General features: G+C 38.7%; 1 protein-coding gene across 1 annotated transcript in view; it reads right to left on the bottom strand.

The window, feature by feature from the left end:
* The window catches only part of FGD5 (FYVE, RhoGEF and PH domain containing 5), a 177424-nt gene that overhangs the window by 33155 nt on the left and 130148 nt on the right, over positions 1-14121 (bottom strand). Inside the window, exons 8-12 of the mRNA XM_081318088.1 lie at positions 12527-12614; positions 7130-7180; positions 6114-6172; positions 2138-2209; positions 1813-1881 (exon numbers count right to left, since the gene is read on the bottom strand). Of these exons, the coding sequence (XP_081174214.1) occupies positions 1813-1881; positions 2138-2209; positions 6114-6172; positions 7130-7180; positions 12527-12614 (339 nt within the window). The remainder of the gene's footprint in view (positions 1-1812; positions 1882-2137; positions 2210-6113; positions 6173-7129; positions 7181-12526; positions 12615-14121) is intronic.

Below are 14121 nucleotides of genomic sequence, written 5' to 3'. Positions count from 1 at the left end.
CTTTAATCTTTTAATGAATTGGATGAAGATATAAAGAGAATGCTTATCAAATTTTCAGAAAACATAAAATTAAGTAGGTAGCTAACAAGCTACTTAAGAACTAAAACATAACATTCAAAACAATCTTGATAGAATAAAACTGGGCTTCAAATAAGAATATAAATGTAATTTAGGCCAGAGGTCCCCAACCTTTTGGGCACCAGGGATCGGTTCCACGGAGAGCTGTTTTTCTGTGGACCGGAGGGTGCATGGTTTTGGGTGCTGCCTGCATCCTGCGAATGGGACTTTGCTTGTTTGTGTGGACTGGTTGCTGGCATGCCAAGGCCTGGTACTGGTCCACAGACCGGAGGTTGGGGACCTCTGATTTAGGCAATCCTCAGTTAATGACCACATGTTCAGTAAATGTTCAAACTTGCAACACTGTTAACTGTACTTAAGAACAGTCCTTGAAGTTCCAACCGTTGCACTGTGCCATGGTTATGTGATCATGATTTCCATCCTTTGCTGCCACCTTCCCACAAGCACAGTTAATGGGGGAGCCAGCAGGAAAATGGAAGTCATGGTCACATGAAGCCACATGACCCATGTGATCCTTGCTTAATGACACTAATTGGAAACTGCTGGAACTACTTTTGTGAAGCAGTGCAATCACGTAACATCCTGCTTTACAACTGTATTACTTAATGATGGAAATTTTGGTCACAAATGTATACAAATACATTTTCCCCATTTTGGACAAGGAAATCAAAATCTTGGATATAGGAAAGGGAATACATGACTTATAACAACACATATGAAATTGTAAATTGATCAATTACCAGCTGAATATGTCAGCAATGTGACATGAGTCTGCAAGATAAATGCAATTTTAGGCTGCAAAACTGAAGTACAGTTTAAATCTGCTCTGGTCATATATATGCAGAAATATCATCTCTCTGGAATATATTTCCCTTCCCCCCTCCCAGATTGACTCTGCTAGCCTTTCACAAGACATGAAAAACATGGCTTTGCTATTGGCTTTGCTATTGAGCTATTGAGGATCCAATAGCATGGGAGAACATATTTCATGGTTAATTTGAGTGTTTATGAGTGCTCTTGGCTATTATTTTTGTTTTTGCTGTTTTTTAAAAGAAATCTCAATAGTTTTATTGTGTTTTACCTCTTTTAATTGTTACCCATCCAGTCATATATATGAGATAGGTAAAAGATAGAAAGTAGAGGAGTTCCTGAAGATTTTATTTCACTAGTTTTTGCCAACTATAGGGGGCAATGCTCATTTCTGTTTCAAGCTATTGAGCCAGCACTGTACGAAAACATTTCTGTCGTCATGTGGCCAACACGGTGTCATGGAGTGTTGTTACCTTCCCATTGAAGTGGTACCTATTTATCTACTTTTGAACTGCTAGGTTCAAAAACTGCTAGGACCTGGGGTGAGGAACTGCTAGGTTGGGAGGACCTGGGGCGAGGAACAGGAGCTCACCCCACATCCCTGAGTCCTCCGGGAGAAGGGCGGTATATAAATATTATTAAATAAATAAATAAATAAATCTTAACCACTGAGCCACCTCTGAGATATGCAGCCTATTAACTTATTACATAAATATTTATTAAAGTTTTAGGGAATAACATCCAAACGAGCATTTATATTGTGGCAACATTAAATTGGAATTCTGTTTATTTAGAAGCAAGTCCTACTGTGTCCAATGTCATTTATTCCCTAGGAAATATGTTGCTGATTGCCAGCCTTATTTGCAAGATCCATTCATGTACATCTGACTGCATATTAATTGAGAATAAAAAACAAAATCTTACCAAGAATAAATGTCGAGGATGCCTATTTTTCCCAGACACTTTCATTAATGTCCCTTCTTTAAGAAATATCTGAGGAAGAAAATAGAGGCACTAATACATCTTTTCTTGTTTATATTCAGTAGTTCAACATGTGACACAACTCTAGGCACTCATTAATTGCCTTTTAAATTAAAGAGTAATGGCTTAATGAAACCCTAAAGTTTGCAGTGTCATACTGTAGTGAATATTGACAAATTATCAAGGATATTAGACCTATTGAACTCAACATTTACTGGACTGAACCTCAAATCTTTATATAATACTGTTAATCAAGAAGAGAACTTACTCTTCCTGGTTGTAGAAGGTTGCTCTGTCCCTTGACACTGTGCTCTATATGTACCAATTTCTGCAAATTTTCCTGTGGACCAAAAAGAAGCAAATAATGGGGTTTAATAGAAATGTACTACATTTAATGCACATGATATGCTTCTGTTTGAATGAAGGAAAGCAAATGAAATATAGCATCATCAGTCTCCATATAACGTGATTAATAAACACAGATAATTCTAAAGAAATACATTAGTGTAAGAATACAGTAAGTATGGGATTCTGATCCAGATTGGATTACCCTTATTTTCTTTAATAATGTCACTCATGCAAGTGGGAACTCCATGAATGTGTTTTGCTTGCTTTGGCCCTATCATTGGGGGTGGGGTGGGGAAGGGCTGTGCACACAGTCAAGATATTCAATAGATTATACTGTTATAAATTGAATTTTAAGTGAGAAATTTTATAGGTAATGTCTACATTCACTTCATTTTTCATAAAGTCAGATGTTTTGGGCTGCTTGGAACAGAAATAACATCCAGCTGTGTTGGATTTTTGGTGATTCACATTCCTGTAGTGTTCATGGCAACAGTATGCAATTGCTTCCCTCTGCATTTTTTAAAAATTCCTGTTTTGCCTATAGTCTTGGGAGTTACCTGGCATTAACCAGAGTTTGAGTTTGCTTAGTTTCCAAAGCTATTCAGGCTCTGCAATCTGCTGAGGCAGATTCACCTTATCTTGAATTAAACTTAACTTTTAATTTTTTAGAATATTTTTGTGAAGTTTTCATTTATCTTTCCAGTCTACATTTCACTTTAGGATCCTGTGCTGGTCTGCTCTTAAACTTTCAAGTCAAGCCAGGATGGGTAAACTGTTACCTGTATCATTAATACAATCAGCTTTATTTTTTGTCCATTAGTAACAGTTTTACAGCTGTGGTCCTAACAGGTAATAGTAACACATTAAATACACCTTAAAATTTGGCCTCCTTTTCAGAGATCAGAATTTACCAGACTCTCACCCTATTGACTATGTACCAATGTTGAAAAGGTTGGACACAATCAATGAGCACAAACAAGCTGTAAAAATTTCACTATCTAAAATGAAACTAATGAGGCCTCTGTTGCTACTAAAGAGATAGGATTGGATGGCACATAGATACAAAAAGGATGAGATTTTAATGAATTACAGTCATTATATTCACAGCTTCAGTTCGCTCTCGTGTTGTCTCAACCCTCAGGTCTCTGTTGTTTGTGATTCCTTTGGAACCTTTTAATCACCCAGATGGTTTGTAGGGGCTGTGAGTCTATGTGCACGTTCAGAAGGCTCCTACTAGCATTGCGAATCAAAAGGCACTATGCAGTGATTCCCTCCGTGCTTCTTTAATGGGCCATTTGTGGAAAGAAAAGAGAGAGGGGGGAGGGAGAGAGAAAGAGAGAGAGAGAAAGAGAGAGGGAGAGAGAAGAGCTGCATTTATTCTTAAACTGCATGTAAGAATTCTGGTATATTCAAGACCCAAGGAGGGTAATTGTCAAGATTGACTCAGCCTTCCATCCCTCTGAGGTCAGTAAAATGAGGACCCAGATTGTTGGAGGCAATACATGCCCTGTTAACCGCCCTGAGTCCTTCGGGAGAAGGGCGGTATACAAATTGAATAAATAATAATAATAATAATAATAATAATAATATGCTGGCTCTGTAAACTGCTTAGATAGTGCTGTAAAGCACTATGAAACAGTATATAAGTCTAAGTGCTATTGCAACTGCTATTGTCCAATAATCTTTATATGGATTGCTATAGATGTAGCAGTTGCTCTAGAGCAGTCATTGTTAGACATCTTTTGATAGGGACGGGCTCACTCAATAAGGGGGGAGGATCTGAGGGATACAATAAAGATGGGGTTGATTGATGGTGCTGATTGTTGTTGTTGTTGTTGTTGTTGTTGTTGTTGTTGTTGTTACTTGCGAAGTCGTGTCCGACCCATCGCGACCCTATGGACAATGTTCCTCCAGGCTTTCCTGTCCTCTACCATCTTCTGGAGTCCATTTAAGCTCACGCCTACTGCTTCAGTAACTCCATCCAGCCACCTCATTCTCTGTCGTCCCCTTCTTCTATTGCCCTCAATCTTTCCCAGCATTAGGCTCTTCTCCAGTGAGTCCTTCCTTCTCATTAGGTGGCCAAAGTATTTGAGTTTTAGCTTCAGGATCTGGCCTTCTAAAGAGCAGTCAGGGTTGATCTCCTCTAGGACTGACTGGTTTGATCGCCTTGCAGTCCAAGGGACTCGCAGGAGTCTTCTCCAGCACCATAGTTCAAAGGCCTCAATTCTTTGGCGCTCAGCCTTTTTTATGGTCCAACTTTCACTGCCATACATTGCAACTGGGAAGACCATCGCCTTGACTATACGCACTTTTGTTGACAGGGTGATGTCTCTGCTTTTTAGTGTGCTGTCTAGATTTGCCATGGCTTTCCTCCCGAGGAGCAAGCGTCTTTTAATTTCTTGGCTACAGTTCCCATCTGCAGTGATCTTGGAGCCCAGGAAAATAAAATCTGTCACTACCTCCATTTCTTCCCCATCTATTTGCCAGGAATTGAGAGGGCCAGATGCCATGATCTTGGTTTTCTTAATGTTTAGTTTCAACCCAACTTTTGCACTCTCCTTCTTCACTCGCAACAAGAGACTCTTCAGTTCCTCTTCACTTTCTGCCATTAGAGTGGTATCATGCTGATTATATGTCATCAAATTGTTGTCAACTCCTAGCAACCAAATAGATTTTCTCCATGATAATCTGTCCCTAACCTGGTCCTTCAGCTCTTATCACTACTGTAATTGAGTTTTCTTTGTTGTGGTGGTGGTGGTATTTAAGATGATATGCCTATTTCACGGGCAATTTTTGTATACTCCATCTCAAAATTGGTATCAGAAATCAATGGGGGAGGGTAAACAAGGTGAAGAATTGGCTGTAGAGAATCCTAGATGAAGCAGATTATTTGGAGCCCTTTTTAGTCAGTATTCAGACCTGGACATGGGATGGAGACAACTTTCAGACAGAGTTGAATAACCTTCTTGGATGAGAAGCAAAATGTCTTCAAAAAAACAACAACCACGAGAAAGTCCAGTTGTTTTGGGAAAAAGCACCTTTGAGATAACTATGACCTGGATGACTGAGAATCTCCATAGACATTTGGTCACATTAGTAGATGACTTTTGTCAGGAACTGTACTTGTCCTGCCTGGTTTCAATAAGCCTCTCAATAGCTTTTGATATTTTCCATGGTACTTATCTGGATTGCCTTTGGGGATTAGAGGCATTATTTTGCAGTGGTTCCACTTGTCCATCAGTGGATAGTTCAACTCAATGGTGATATGAGATGAGATGCTGGGATGCTGTGGGGGTTTGTCCTTGTTCTTCCTGTTTAACATCTACATGAAACCACTGGGAGAGATCATGCATTGGTTCTGGGTTCAATAACACCAGTATGCCAATAATACTCAGCTTTACGGTTCTACCATGAGTAATGCTGATGAAACTATAGACCTATCCTGAGGTCTGGAAGCTTTGATGAGGAAAAACATGCTAAAATTGAAACCTACCAAGGCAGTTATTATTTGCCCATTGAGGTTCTCAAATAATTCACATGGCAAATCTACACTGCAACTTTAAGCTGTTTCAGTACTGTGAGCTACCGCATCCTCCCATTGGACAATTTCCCTGCTGTTGTGCCCTCCCATTACTTTGTTCTAAAATAATCAATAACCAATCATTTTCATTTCTATGGACAGAACTTGCTGGACATAAATACTTTATCATGTGAGTAAAACATATCACACACACACACACACACACACACACAAAGTTAAAACATCAAAATGCACATATATTGTCATACTTGAATATACCATTATTTTAAACCTCTTATGAATTATTTCATTTTTAACAATAAATAATCAAGATATTGTTGAATTATAATTTCTGAAATCAGGACTCAGCACTCACCCCTTGTTGTATGCTATCATTGGCTCTATCTGTAAGTTCTGATATGATAAGCAAGGCCGCTGCAATGCAATTGAATAACATATGAATTTATGAAACTTATAAAGTAAAATTATGTATTATTATTATTCATTATTTTTTACTGCAGCCTTCTATGTAAAGAGGTTTCAACATTCTTTCAAAACAAAACCTTTCACCAGGAGAACAAAAGCTTTTTTTAGTATAAAAATATTGTTTCTACTGTGCAGAAACCATCATAGTTGATATTTTATAATCTATTAACTCATTCTACAACCTAAAGAATTAATTTTGCCTTTGCTGTTACAAAACAAAAAGAATAATTATTAGAAAGGGCTGATATTAGAAATAACAGGATGATCTTTCCACATTCATTCCACATATATTACTAGAAATATAAACTGCCTGCAATTAAGGTATTAGAAGTTTATAATGTATCCACACCCTTTCAATATGGTAGAAATCATATAAAAAGATAAAATAGAAGTTCCATTCTAATTCTACAATCTCATGAATCATAAAACAAAAGTTTCTCTTTTAACTCAGAGATTAAGTTTTCTGCTACATATGCTTAAAAACCTAATTCAGGCTAAACTTCTCTTTTTTGTCAATATAGTTGACAAAGTTAAGTTTGAATCAGAATACATGTTAAGAGCCCTTTAAGAGTGTGTGGAATCTTCAAACAAAGTTCTTATCACACATCTCACAAATTTAGTCTCCTAGGTTCTTAATCATGAAGATAAAACCTAAAGAATTCAATAAGGACATTTAGAATTCCAAGTCATATCCTCAGTTATCAGAAAAGTAGGACTTAGCAGAATTTTTTTTATTAAATTATTAGACATACTCTTCATTCTAGATAGCCATTCTAGAATGAAGTGTATCTAATCTAATGAATTCTGATTTCATTAAAAATTCAAAACGAGTGGATGGCGTCAACTCAAAGCAACATGAATTTTGTTATTTCCAGCCCTGGGTAAACTCAGGTTGTGTAAAATTACCTTGTGTATCTTCATATTCAGCAGAATCAGGGCAGAGATTATTCAAGTAATCTGTGGGAAAAATAGGATTAAAAATGTGTCGGAAATCTCAAATTGTTTTTGATCTGCTAATTAATCAACTATCTAAATAGCACAGTTAAGATCAGCGTCTCAGGGTTCGTGGCCCAGGGTCATAGGATGCTACGGACCTTCTTCTCAATGAAATGGGACCCACCTCCAGAAAAGTCAAACTCAGCCTATATCCTTCTTCTTCCTTCCCATTTCCTAAACTGTCCCCCAATAAAAGAGGGAATATGCTGTATATCTTCTGGATCTTTTTTTTTCTTCCATTAACTCCTTTACTATCATTGTTCTGCTTGGCATGGCTCACAGATTCCTCACTAACTGCCCCATAATACATTTGCCAACTTTGTCTCAGAAACCAGCCAAAGGCATACACAGCTGACCTGAAAGGATGGACAACTTTATAACAGCAACAATAATATGGTTCCACATAGTTATCCTGCATCATGTTCATTGTTTGATTTTAAAAAGTGTAACAAAGTTTAATTGGACTTTTCCACAGAGCCTGAGACACTGGAATGCTTTTTCACACTGTTTTCAGCTTTAATTATATTGCTGCTCAGCCAAACTCAAAGCTGAAATTATTATTGTTAGGCTTCACATCAGGACTTGGCAATAAATCAGAGCTGCCCAGACATTTAAGTCCTTCAGCACTTGGATTTTGTTGGCAGGAGACTCTTGAACATGCCAGATAGCCATGTTATGCCAAACAAGAATGAAGCATTGAACACAATGGTTGCCTGAATGCAAAGAAATCACAGATGCAAAGAAATCACAGATGCAAAGAAATCACAGATGCTATATACCAGGGGTGTCAAACTGCTGGCCCATGGGCCGGATGCGTCATGCCAAAACCACGCCTACCCCATTGCCGTCAATGGGAAAAAAGTCACGATACATCGCGACACGTCACGTGATGTTGGAGTTTGACACCCCTAATATATACTGTATCTCTGATAAATTCTGTCTGTCTGCCTGACTGTCTATCTCTCCCTCTCTCCCTCCCTCCCTCTCTCTCTCTTTCTCTCTCTCACACACGAGCACACACACATCTAATTTATGTACCGCCCATTTCACCCAAGTAAAACAAAAGCCATACAGCCATATAAAAGGGACATAGATAAATACAAAGTTAAAAATAGGAGTAAAAACACATTAAAAAATTAAAAAGGCAGACAGAGGGCCCTCAAGTCACAAAATACTCTCAGAGCCACATCTCTCTCTTGGACCCCCTAAGGCACTTGGCAGAGCCAGGTCTTGACCCTCTTTCAGAAGTCCAGCAGAGTTGGGGGCTTGCTTCGCCTCTGGGGGCAAGATGCTCCATAGGACAGAGGCAATGGCAGAGCAGGCTCTCTTTCTAGATCCTGCCAAATAAAATTCTTTGACTGATGGGGCCCACAACATATCCTCCCTGCCTGACTGGTGGGACAGGTTGATGTAATTGCTACAAGATGGTTCCTCAAGTAGCTGGTCTCATAAAGGGCTTTAAAGGTCTAACACCTTGAATTGGACCCAGAAGCAAATTGGCACCCAATACAACTCACATAGGAGAGGTATTACATATACAACTCTCGGGGTGCCCAAAACTGCCCGTGCCACTGCTTTCTGCACCAGCTGTAGCATCCAGATATGTATTCTTCAACGGTAGTTCCATGTACAGCATATTGTATTAACCCATGGAGATGACCAAGACTAAAAGGGGCTACCACAAAGAAGAGGGAGTCAAGCTATTCTCCAAAGCACCTGAAAGCAGGACAAGAAGCAACGGATGGAAACTAGTCAAGGAGAGAAGCAACCTAGAACTAAGGAGAAATTTCCTGACAGTTAGAACAAATTAATCAGTGGAAAAACCTGCCTCCAGAGGTGGTGAATGCTCCAACACTGGAAGTTTTTAAGAAGAGACTGGACAGCCATTTGCCTGAAATGGTATAGGGTTTCCTGCCTGAGCAGGGGGTTGGACTAGATGACCTCCAAGGTCCCTTCCAACTCTATTATTATTATTATTATTATTATTATTATTATTATTATTATTATTATTATTATTATTATTATTATTATTATTGGCTTCTCAATTTAGGAAGAGCATAACTGGTACACAAAGTTGAGCAAAAGCCCTCCTAGCCACAATTGCCATCTGCTCCTTAATGAGTGAGTCCAAGAGGACCTCAGATTATGCACTGGATCCATCTGAGGTAGTGCAACCCCATCCAAGACCAAGGATAGTAAATCCCCACATACAGAAGATCCTCATCTTTCCCTTCAGAGCTAGTGGATACATAGTCAGTCTCTGGATGGCCTGGAACTGGTAGTAGTGGTGATTGCATTATGTTTACATCAAGTTTTCTCCTTGCCAGGGTCAGCTCTTACAATTGTGATTAATCATATATAGGGAAACATAAACTAATTCTCAGCAGCATTCTGTTTAATCAGGAAGATCATACTTAATGCTGGTATACTTGAAACCACATATAGATACTGTGAAGTAACTGGTATGAGCTGAAACTTACATAGTCAATATAAAACTGATGAGGGATGCTGTTCCTTGTGGAGCTCTTTGGACTAGTTACTAAGTCACTCAGGGAAGAACTGCTGCAATAACCAATTTGCATTATCTGTGTAAGTTATACACAAAGACATCTCTTGTGATTTGAGGCATTGCTTACCCCAGCTGATGAATCATTGTGGTTTACAATAATTTCTCCCAAATGTGCATAGGAAGTTAGAAATCCTGCAGCTGTAGTGCTTTGGCTATGCTGCAGTAGATTTTATTATTCTAATTTAGTAATACAAATGAAAGCAGCAGCATGGGGAATGATACAATGCTGGCATGTGATGAGGCAGCCTTTTAATGAGAAAAAGGGAATGTCTGTTGTCTCTGTATTAGAGGGAAAAAAGAGTTAAACCAAGAAAATAAGGTACAAATCCAGATGTAATTTAAGAAGCTTGTCTGAAATGAGCAAGACCAAATAACTTCAAACTTAAAGATGCCACTCTGTGTATTTACAGGGGCCACTATAACAGAATAATAAAGTTGGAAGGGACCTTGGAGGTCCTGCTCAGGTAGGAAATCCTATACCATTTCAGACAAATATTCAGACACTATATTCTGCAACAATAGTGGGATAGTTATTGAACACTAAAGACTATAAGCACTTCTGTTTCTTACTACTTGAGTCATCAGAGACAAATAAAAATGCAGGGGGATCAGCGATTCAGAATCAACACAGACAGAATTGAAAGCAATGGATATTTTCCCCCAAAGCAGGGGGAATCATCTTTTGCTAATAATTTTGGTTCCTAGGAAGTCCACAAACTACACCTAAGAGTAACAGTTACTCCCGCTAATGTTCCCCAGCATCCCTTTATCAAAAAATATGCATTTTCTAGTCCCACTTCATGACTACATAAGATATGAAAGAAAAATTATGGTTGCAATTTCCATAGATATGAAGAGGTAACATTTTCATCTCTGAAAAATTTCTTTAATGAAAAATTTCATTAAGTGAACCCGGTTCTTTTCATATGCTTTCTTTACATTATGCCTAGGCCTAGGAACTTAAAACAGTTCGCTTCAAACTGAATACATCTTCTTTTATGTGAAGAGGAGAGATGAACAATAGAAACCATCTATTTCCTAAGATGGAAGGTAGAGAAGATCATCCCTTAAAGTTTCCATAGCCAAATATTATTGGGAGAGGGGGAAATGTTATAATTAATCAATGGAACGGCTTGCCTCCAGATTTTGTAGGTTTTTAAGACGAGATTAGACAACCAGTCGGAATGGTATAGGGCAGGGGTCTTCAAACCTGGCCCTTTTATGACTTGTGGACTTCAACTCCCAGAATTCCTCAGCCAGGTACACTGGCTGAGGAATTCTGGGAGTTGAAGTCCACAAGTCATAAAAGGGCCAGGTTTGAAGACCCCTGGTATAGAGTCTCCTGCTTGAGTAGAAGACCTCCAAAGTCCCTTCCAACTCTGTTATTCTGTTATTCTTCAGGGTCTGCAAGGCCAGACAAGCAGGGCTTCCATGGGATTTTCAGGATTTCTCCCTCCTCAGCTATAATCTGGTAACCATTCAACTGAAGGGGGCTTCCCACTGTCCCAGCAATGTGTCACTAAATCCGCTACAGAAGTTTAAACACTGGCACTTAGGTTTTCTGATTTTTCTTTTCCCTTTCCCCTCACCTTTTTCCTCTTGAGTTACATCCCAATGCCTTCTGCAAATTGTAAGGCTCAGCAAAGAACCATTTGCTTTAGAAAGCTGTTCAATTTCCCAGACAGAAGTATTTTCTAGCACCATTGGCACATTTTTTTTAGTGCAGAAAACAGTTAAAATGGAACTTGGGGTCTTCTGCATTCAGATAAAGTGCTGTGCTACTGAGCTGTGCTACAGAAGACCTGTTCTCAGAAAACTCCCAAGATATTTCAGGAAATTGTAAACGAAAAGCTCAAATGTTTATCCCACCTGCCAAGTATTCTATGAATTACCAAACTCTCACAGTAGGAGGTTCTTGCTGCAGTTCATTTAATTTTAGTCTCTTCAGATTTGTGAGTGTTGTTATAGTGATTGTTTTATAAACCTAAAATATACTTCTCGACTCCTGGGACGGGCTATTCCTGATAATGTTCATAATGCATATTGATGCAATCAATGGACTCATAAGAAGCAATAACTTGGCATTAAATTCAGTCAGCCAATTTTAGCCAGTGAAGCTTTTCAACAATTTGGGATACCTCATAGATACCTCATCAGGAACAAAAATGAGATATTGGCACATAGGCATTAATGGTGAATTTCAACTAGAATATATGACATACAGTTCCATCAAGAATAACAAATGACTGAACAATCTGTACATGGTTTCAGCACATAATATTTACCATATTTAATATATGACTCAGCTCAGAAGATAGTAAACTCACAGATTATTGTACAGCAATGTGCCTCATCTCTGTATTTTGTTTTTATTAAATTCAAAATAGAATAAAATACAGGAAAAATACATAGCAATCCCAATTGATTGATAAGAATCTTATCCTGCCTTATCTAATGCTTCAAGTGGGACATTGGCTAACAATCTTCACTAATTTAGATCAGCTTTAATGCTGCAATCTTAAACAATAAAACAGAATGCATTTTACTTTGGGTTATTTTTCTCTTTCCTTTCGGCTCTCTTTCTCTTCCTTTGATTTTTAAAGAGGAAAAATGAGAATCATTTCAAAAATGCAAATTGAGGACAAATTGCAATGGCTAAATTTGCAGGTGACACAGCCTAAGCAGGAAAATGAAGTCTCCTTAATTATAAAGATGACATGTTTGGGTTTTTTTTTTACCTGTAAGTAGCATATGGTACTGGAATATGCGCTGCACCACTTTCAAGAGCTGGTGTTTCACATTCAAGGGACTGCCATCATGAACCTGCTGTCCTCAAAAGAAGGGAAGAAAAAGTGTAAAGGTTAGAGTTCCAACAATCAGAAAATAATATGAAACTGGTCTTGTTTTACATGAAGATAGTAATCACCTTCGCAAAGTTTCACACCCGCTTGTAATGGCATATCCAAGTATTCCCTAACAAGTATTCCTGTCCTCTATTTTACAATAGAAGTGTGTTAATAATCCTGAAATTAAATGTCAAAAGTCTTATTTATGTTGTGCTTGAAGCCAGAGATTATGTTCCAAGTGGAATTCTGAACCTTGTCTAAACTACATAGTATTTTTATATTACTGCTTATTCACTGATGCTAGCTGGACAGATCCTGACCTAAGCAGGGTTGGCATTGACATCTTAAGCCCAATATAAATAAATAGAAAGAAATTTCAACTAGAACTAGACGTTACTGTTATATGCAGTCTACTAGGCAAGGTTTCCTCAACTTAAACACATGAGCTTTGAGTGCACTGTGGAAGCTTTGACGCATGCTCAATGTCAGAGAGCTACTGAAGAAATGGATGTGACCTCATTGCTATTTGGGAAGGCATGACCCATTGATCTCAACTCTACTGTCATCTATTTTGACCAGATCACAAATAGTATTTTGAAAACCTAGATGTTTCTACTCTTTTGTAAATGTAGCAAGGATCATAGAGGTAAAGGCTAAACAGGAAGCAGACTGCTCTTTTCCTTTAAATATATCATTTTTGGCAGCAATTTAGGACCCATTAGCAAAAGAAAACCATTTCATCTTCCAAAACAGAAGCTCTGAATTTAAATAGCAACATGGAAAAATACACACAGACTTAGCTGAAAAAACGAGGGTCACCATCATTTGATTCACACAATTCAGAACAGTTTATCACAAAACAGAGTCAGGGGTGAAGGGTGTGGCATACGTTATCCCTATCAGGGACACTGTAGTGACGTCAAGCACCAGTTTTGGATTGTTATATTTCTAGCTAGTTTCTTTCTGTCCCTTCAAGACAAACAGACTTTCCATTTTCTTGCCCTTCTCAATTCAGCTCAAAATTCACCCTTGGAAATAGCAACTATTTGCATTCAGACATCAGGAAATGAAGCCCATTTTAAAACAATACCACATTAAGACATTTGCAAGTCTAGGGAATTGACAGCCAGCCAGTGCTTGCCCTTTCTGGCCAGTCAGTGGTTTGTTGGCTCAGTCACCAAATACCCCTGTGTATGTCCTCTGTTTTCACCATGCCTGTATCTAGAAGGAACTACAGTTCCATTTAGCAAAAAGAAATTACTAGTATTGGTTACCGGTTGCCCTCCGGGTGAGATTCAAGGTGCTGGTCCTTACCTATAAAGCCCTACATAGCTTAGGCCCGGGATATTTGCAGGACCGTCTGCTGCCAGGAATGATTTCCCATCACCCTGTGCGCTCGCACAGAGAGGGCCTCCTCAGGGTGCCGTCGGCCAGACAATGTCGGCTGGCGACCCCCAGGGGGAGGGCCTTCTCTGTTGGGGCACCTA

This window comes from Vipera berus (genome assembly GCF_964194415.1).
Source record: "Vipera berus genome assembly, chromosome: 2".
Lineage (NCBI taxonomy): Eukaryota > Metazoa > Chordata > Lepidosauria > Squamata > Viperidae > Vipera > Vipera berus.
The sequence above is the reverse complement of the archived record's forward strand: the minus strand, read 5'-3'. Positions and strand labels throughout refer to the sequence as shown.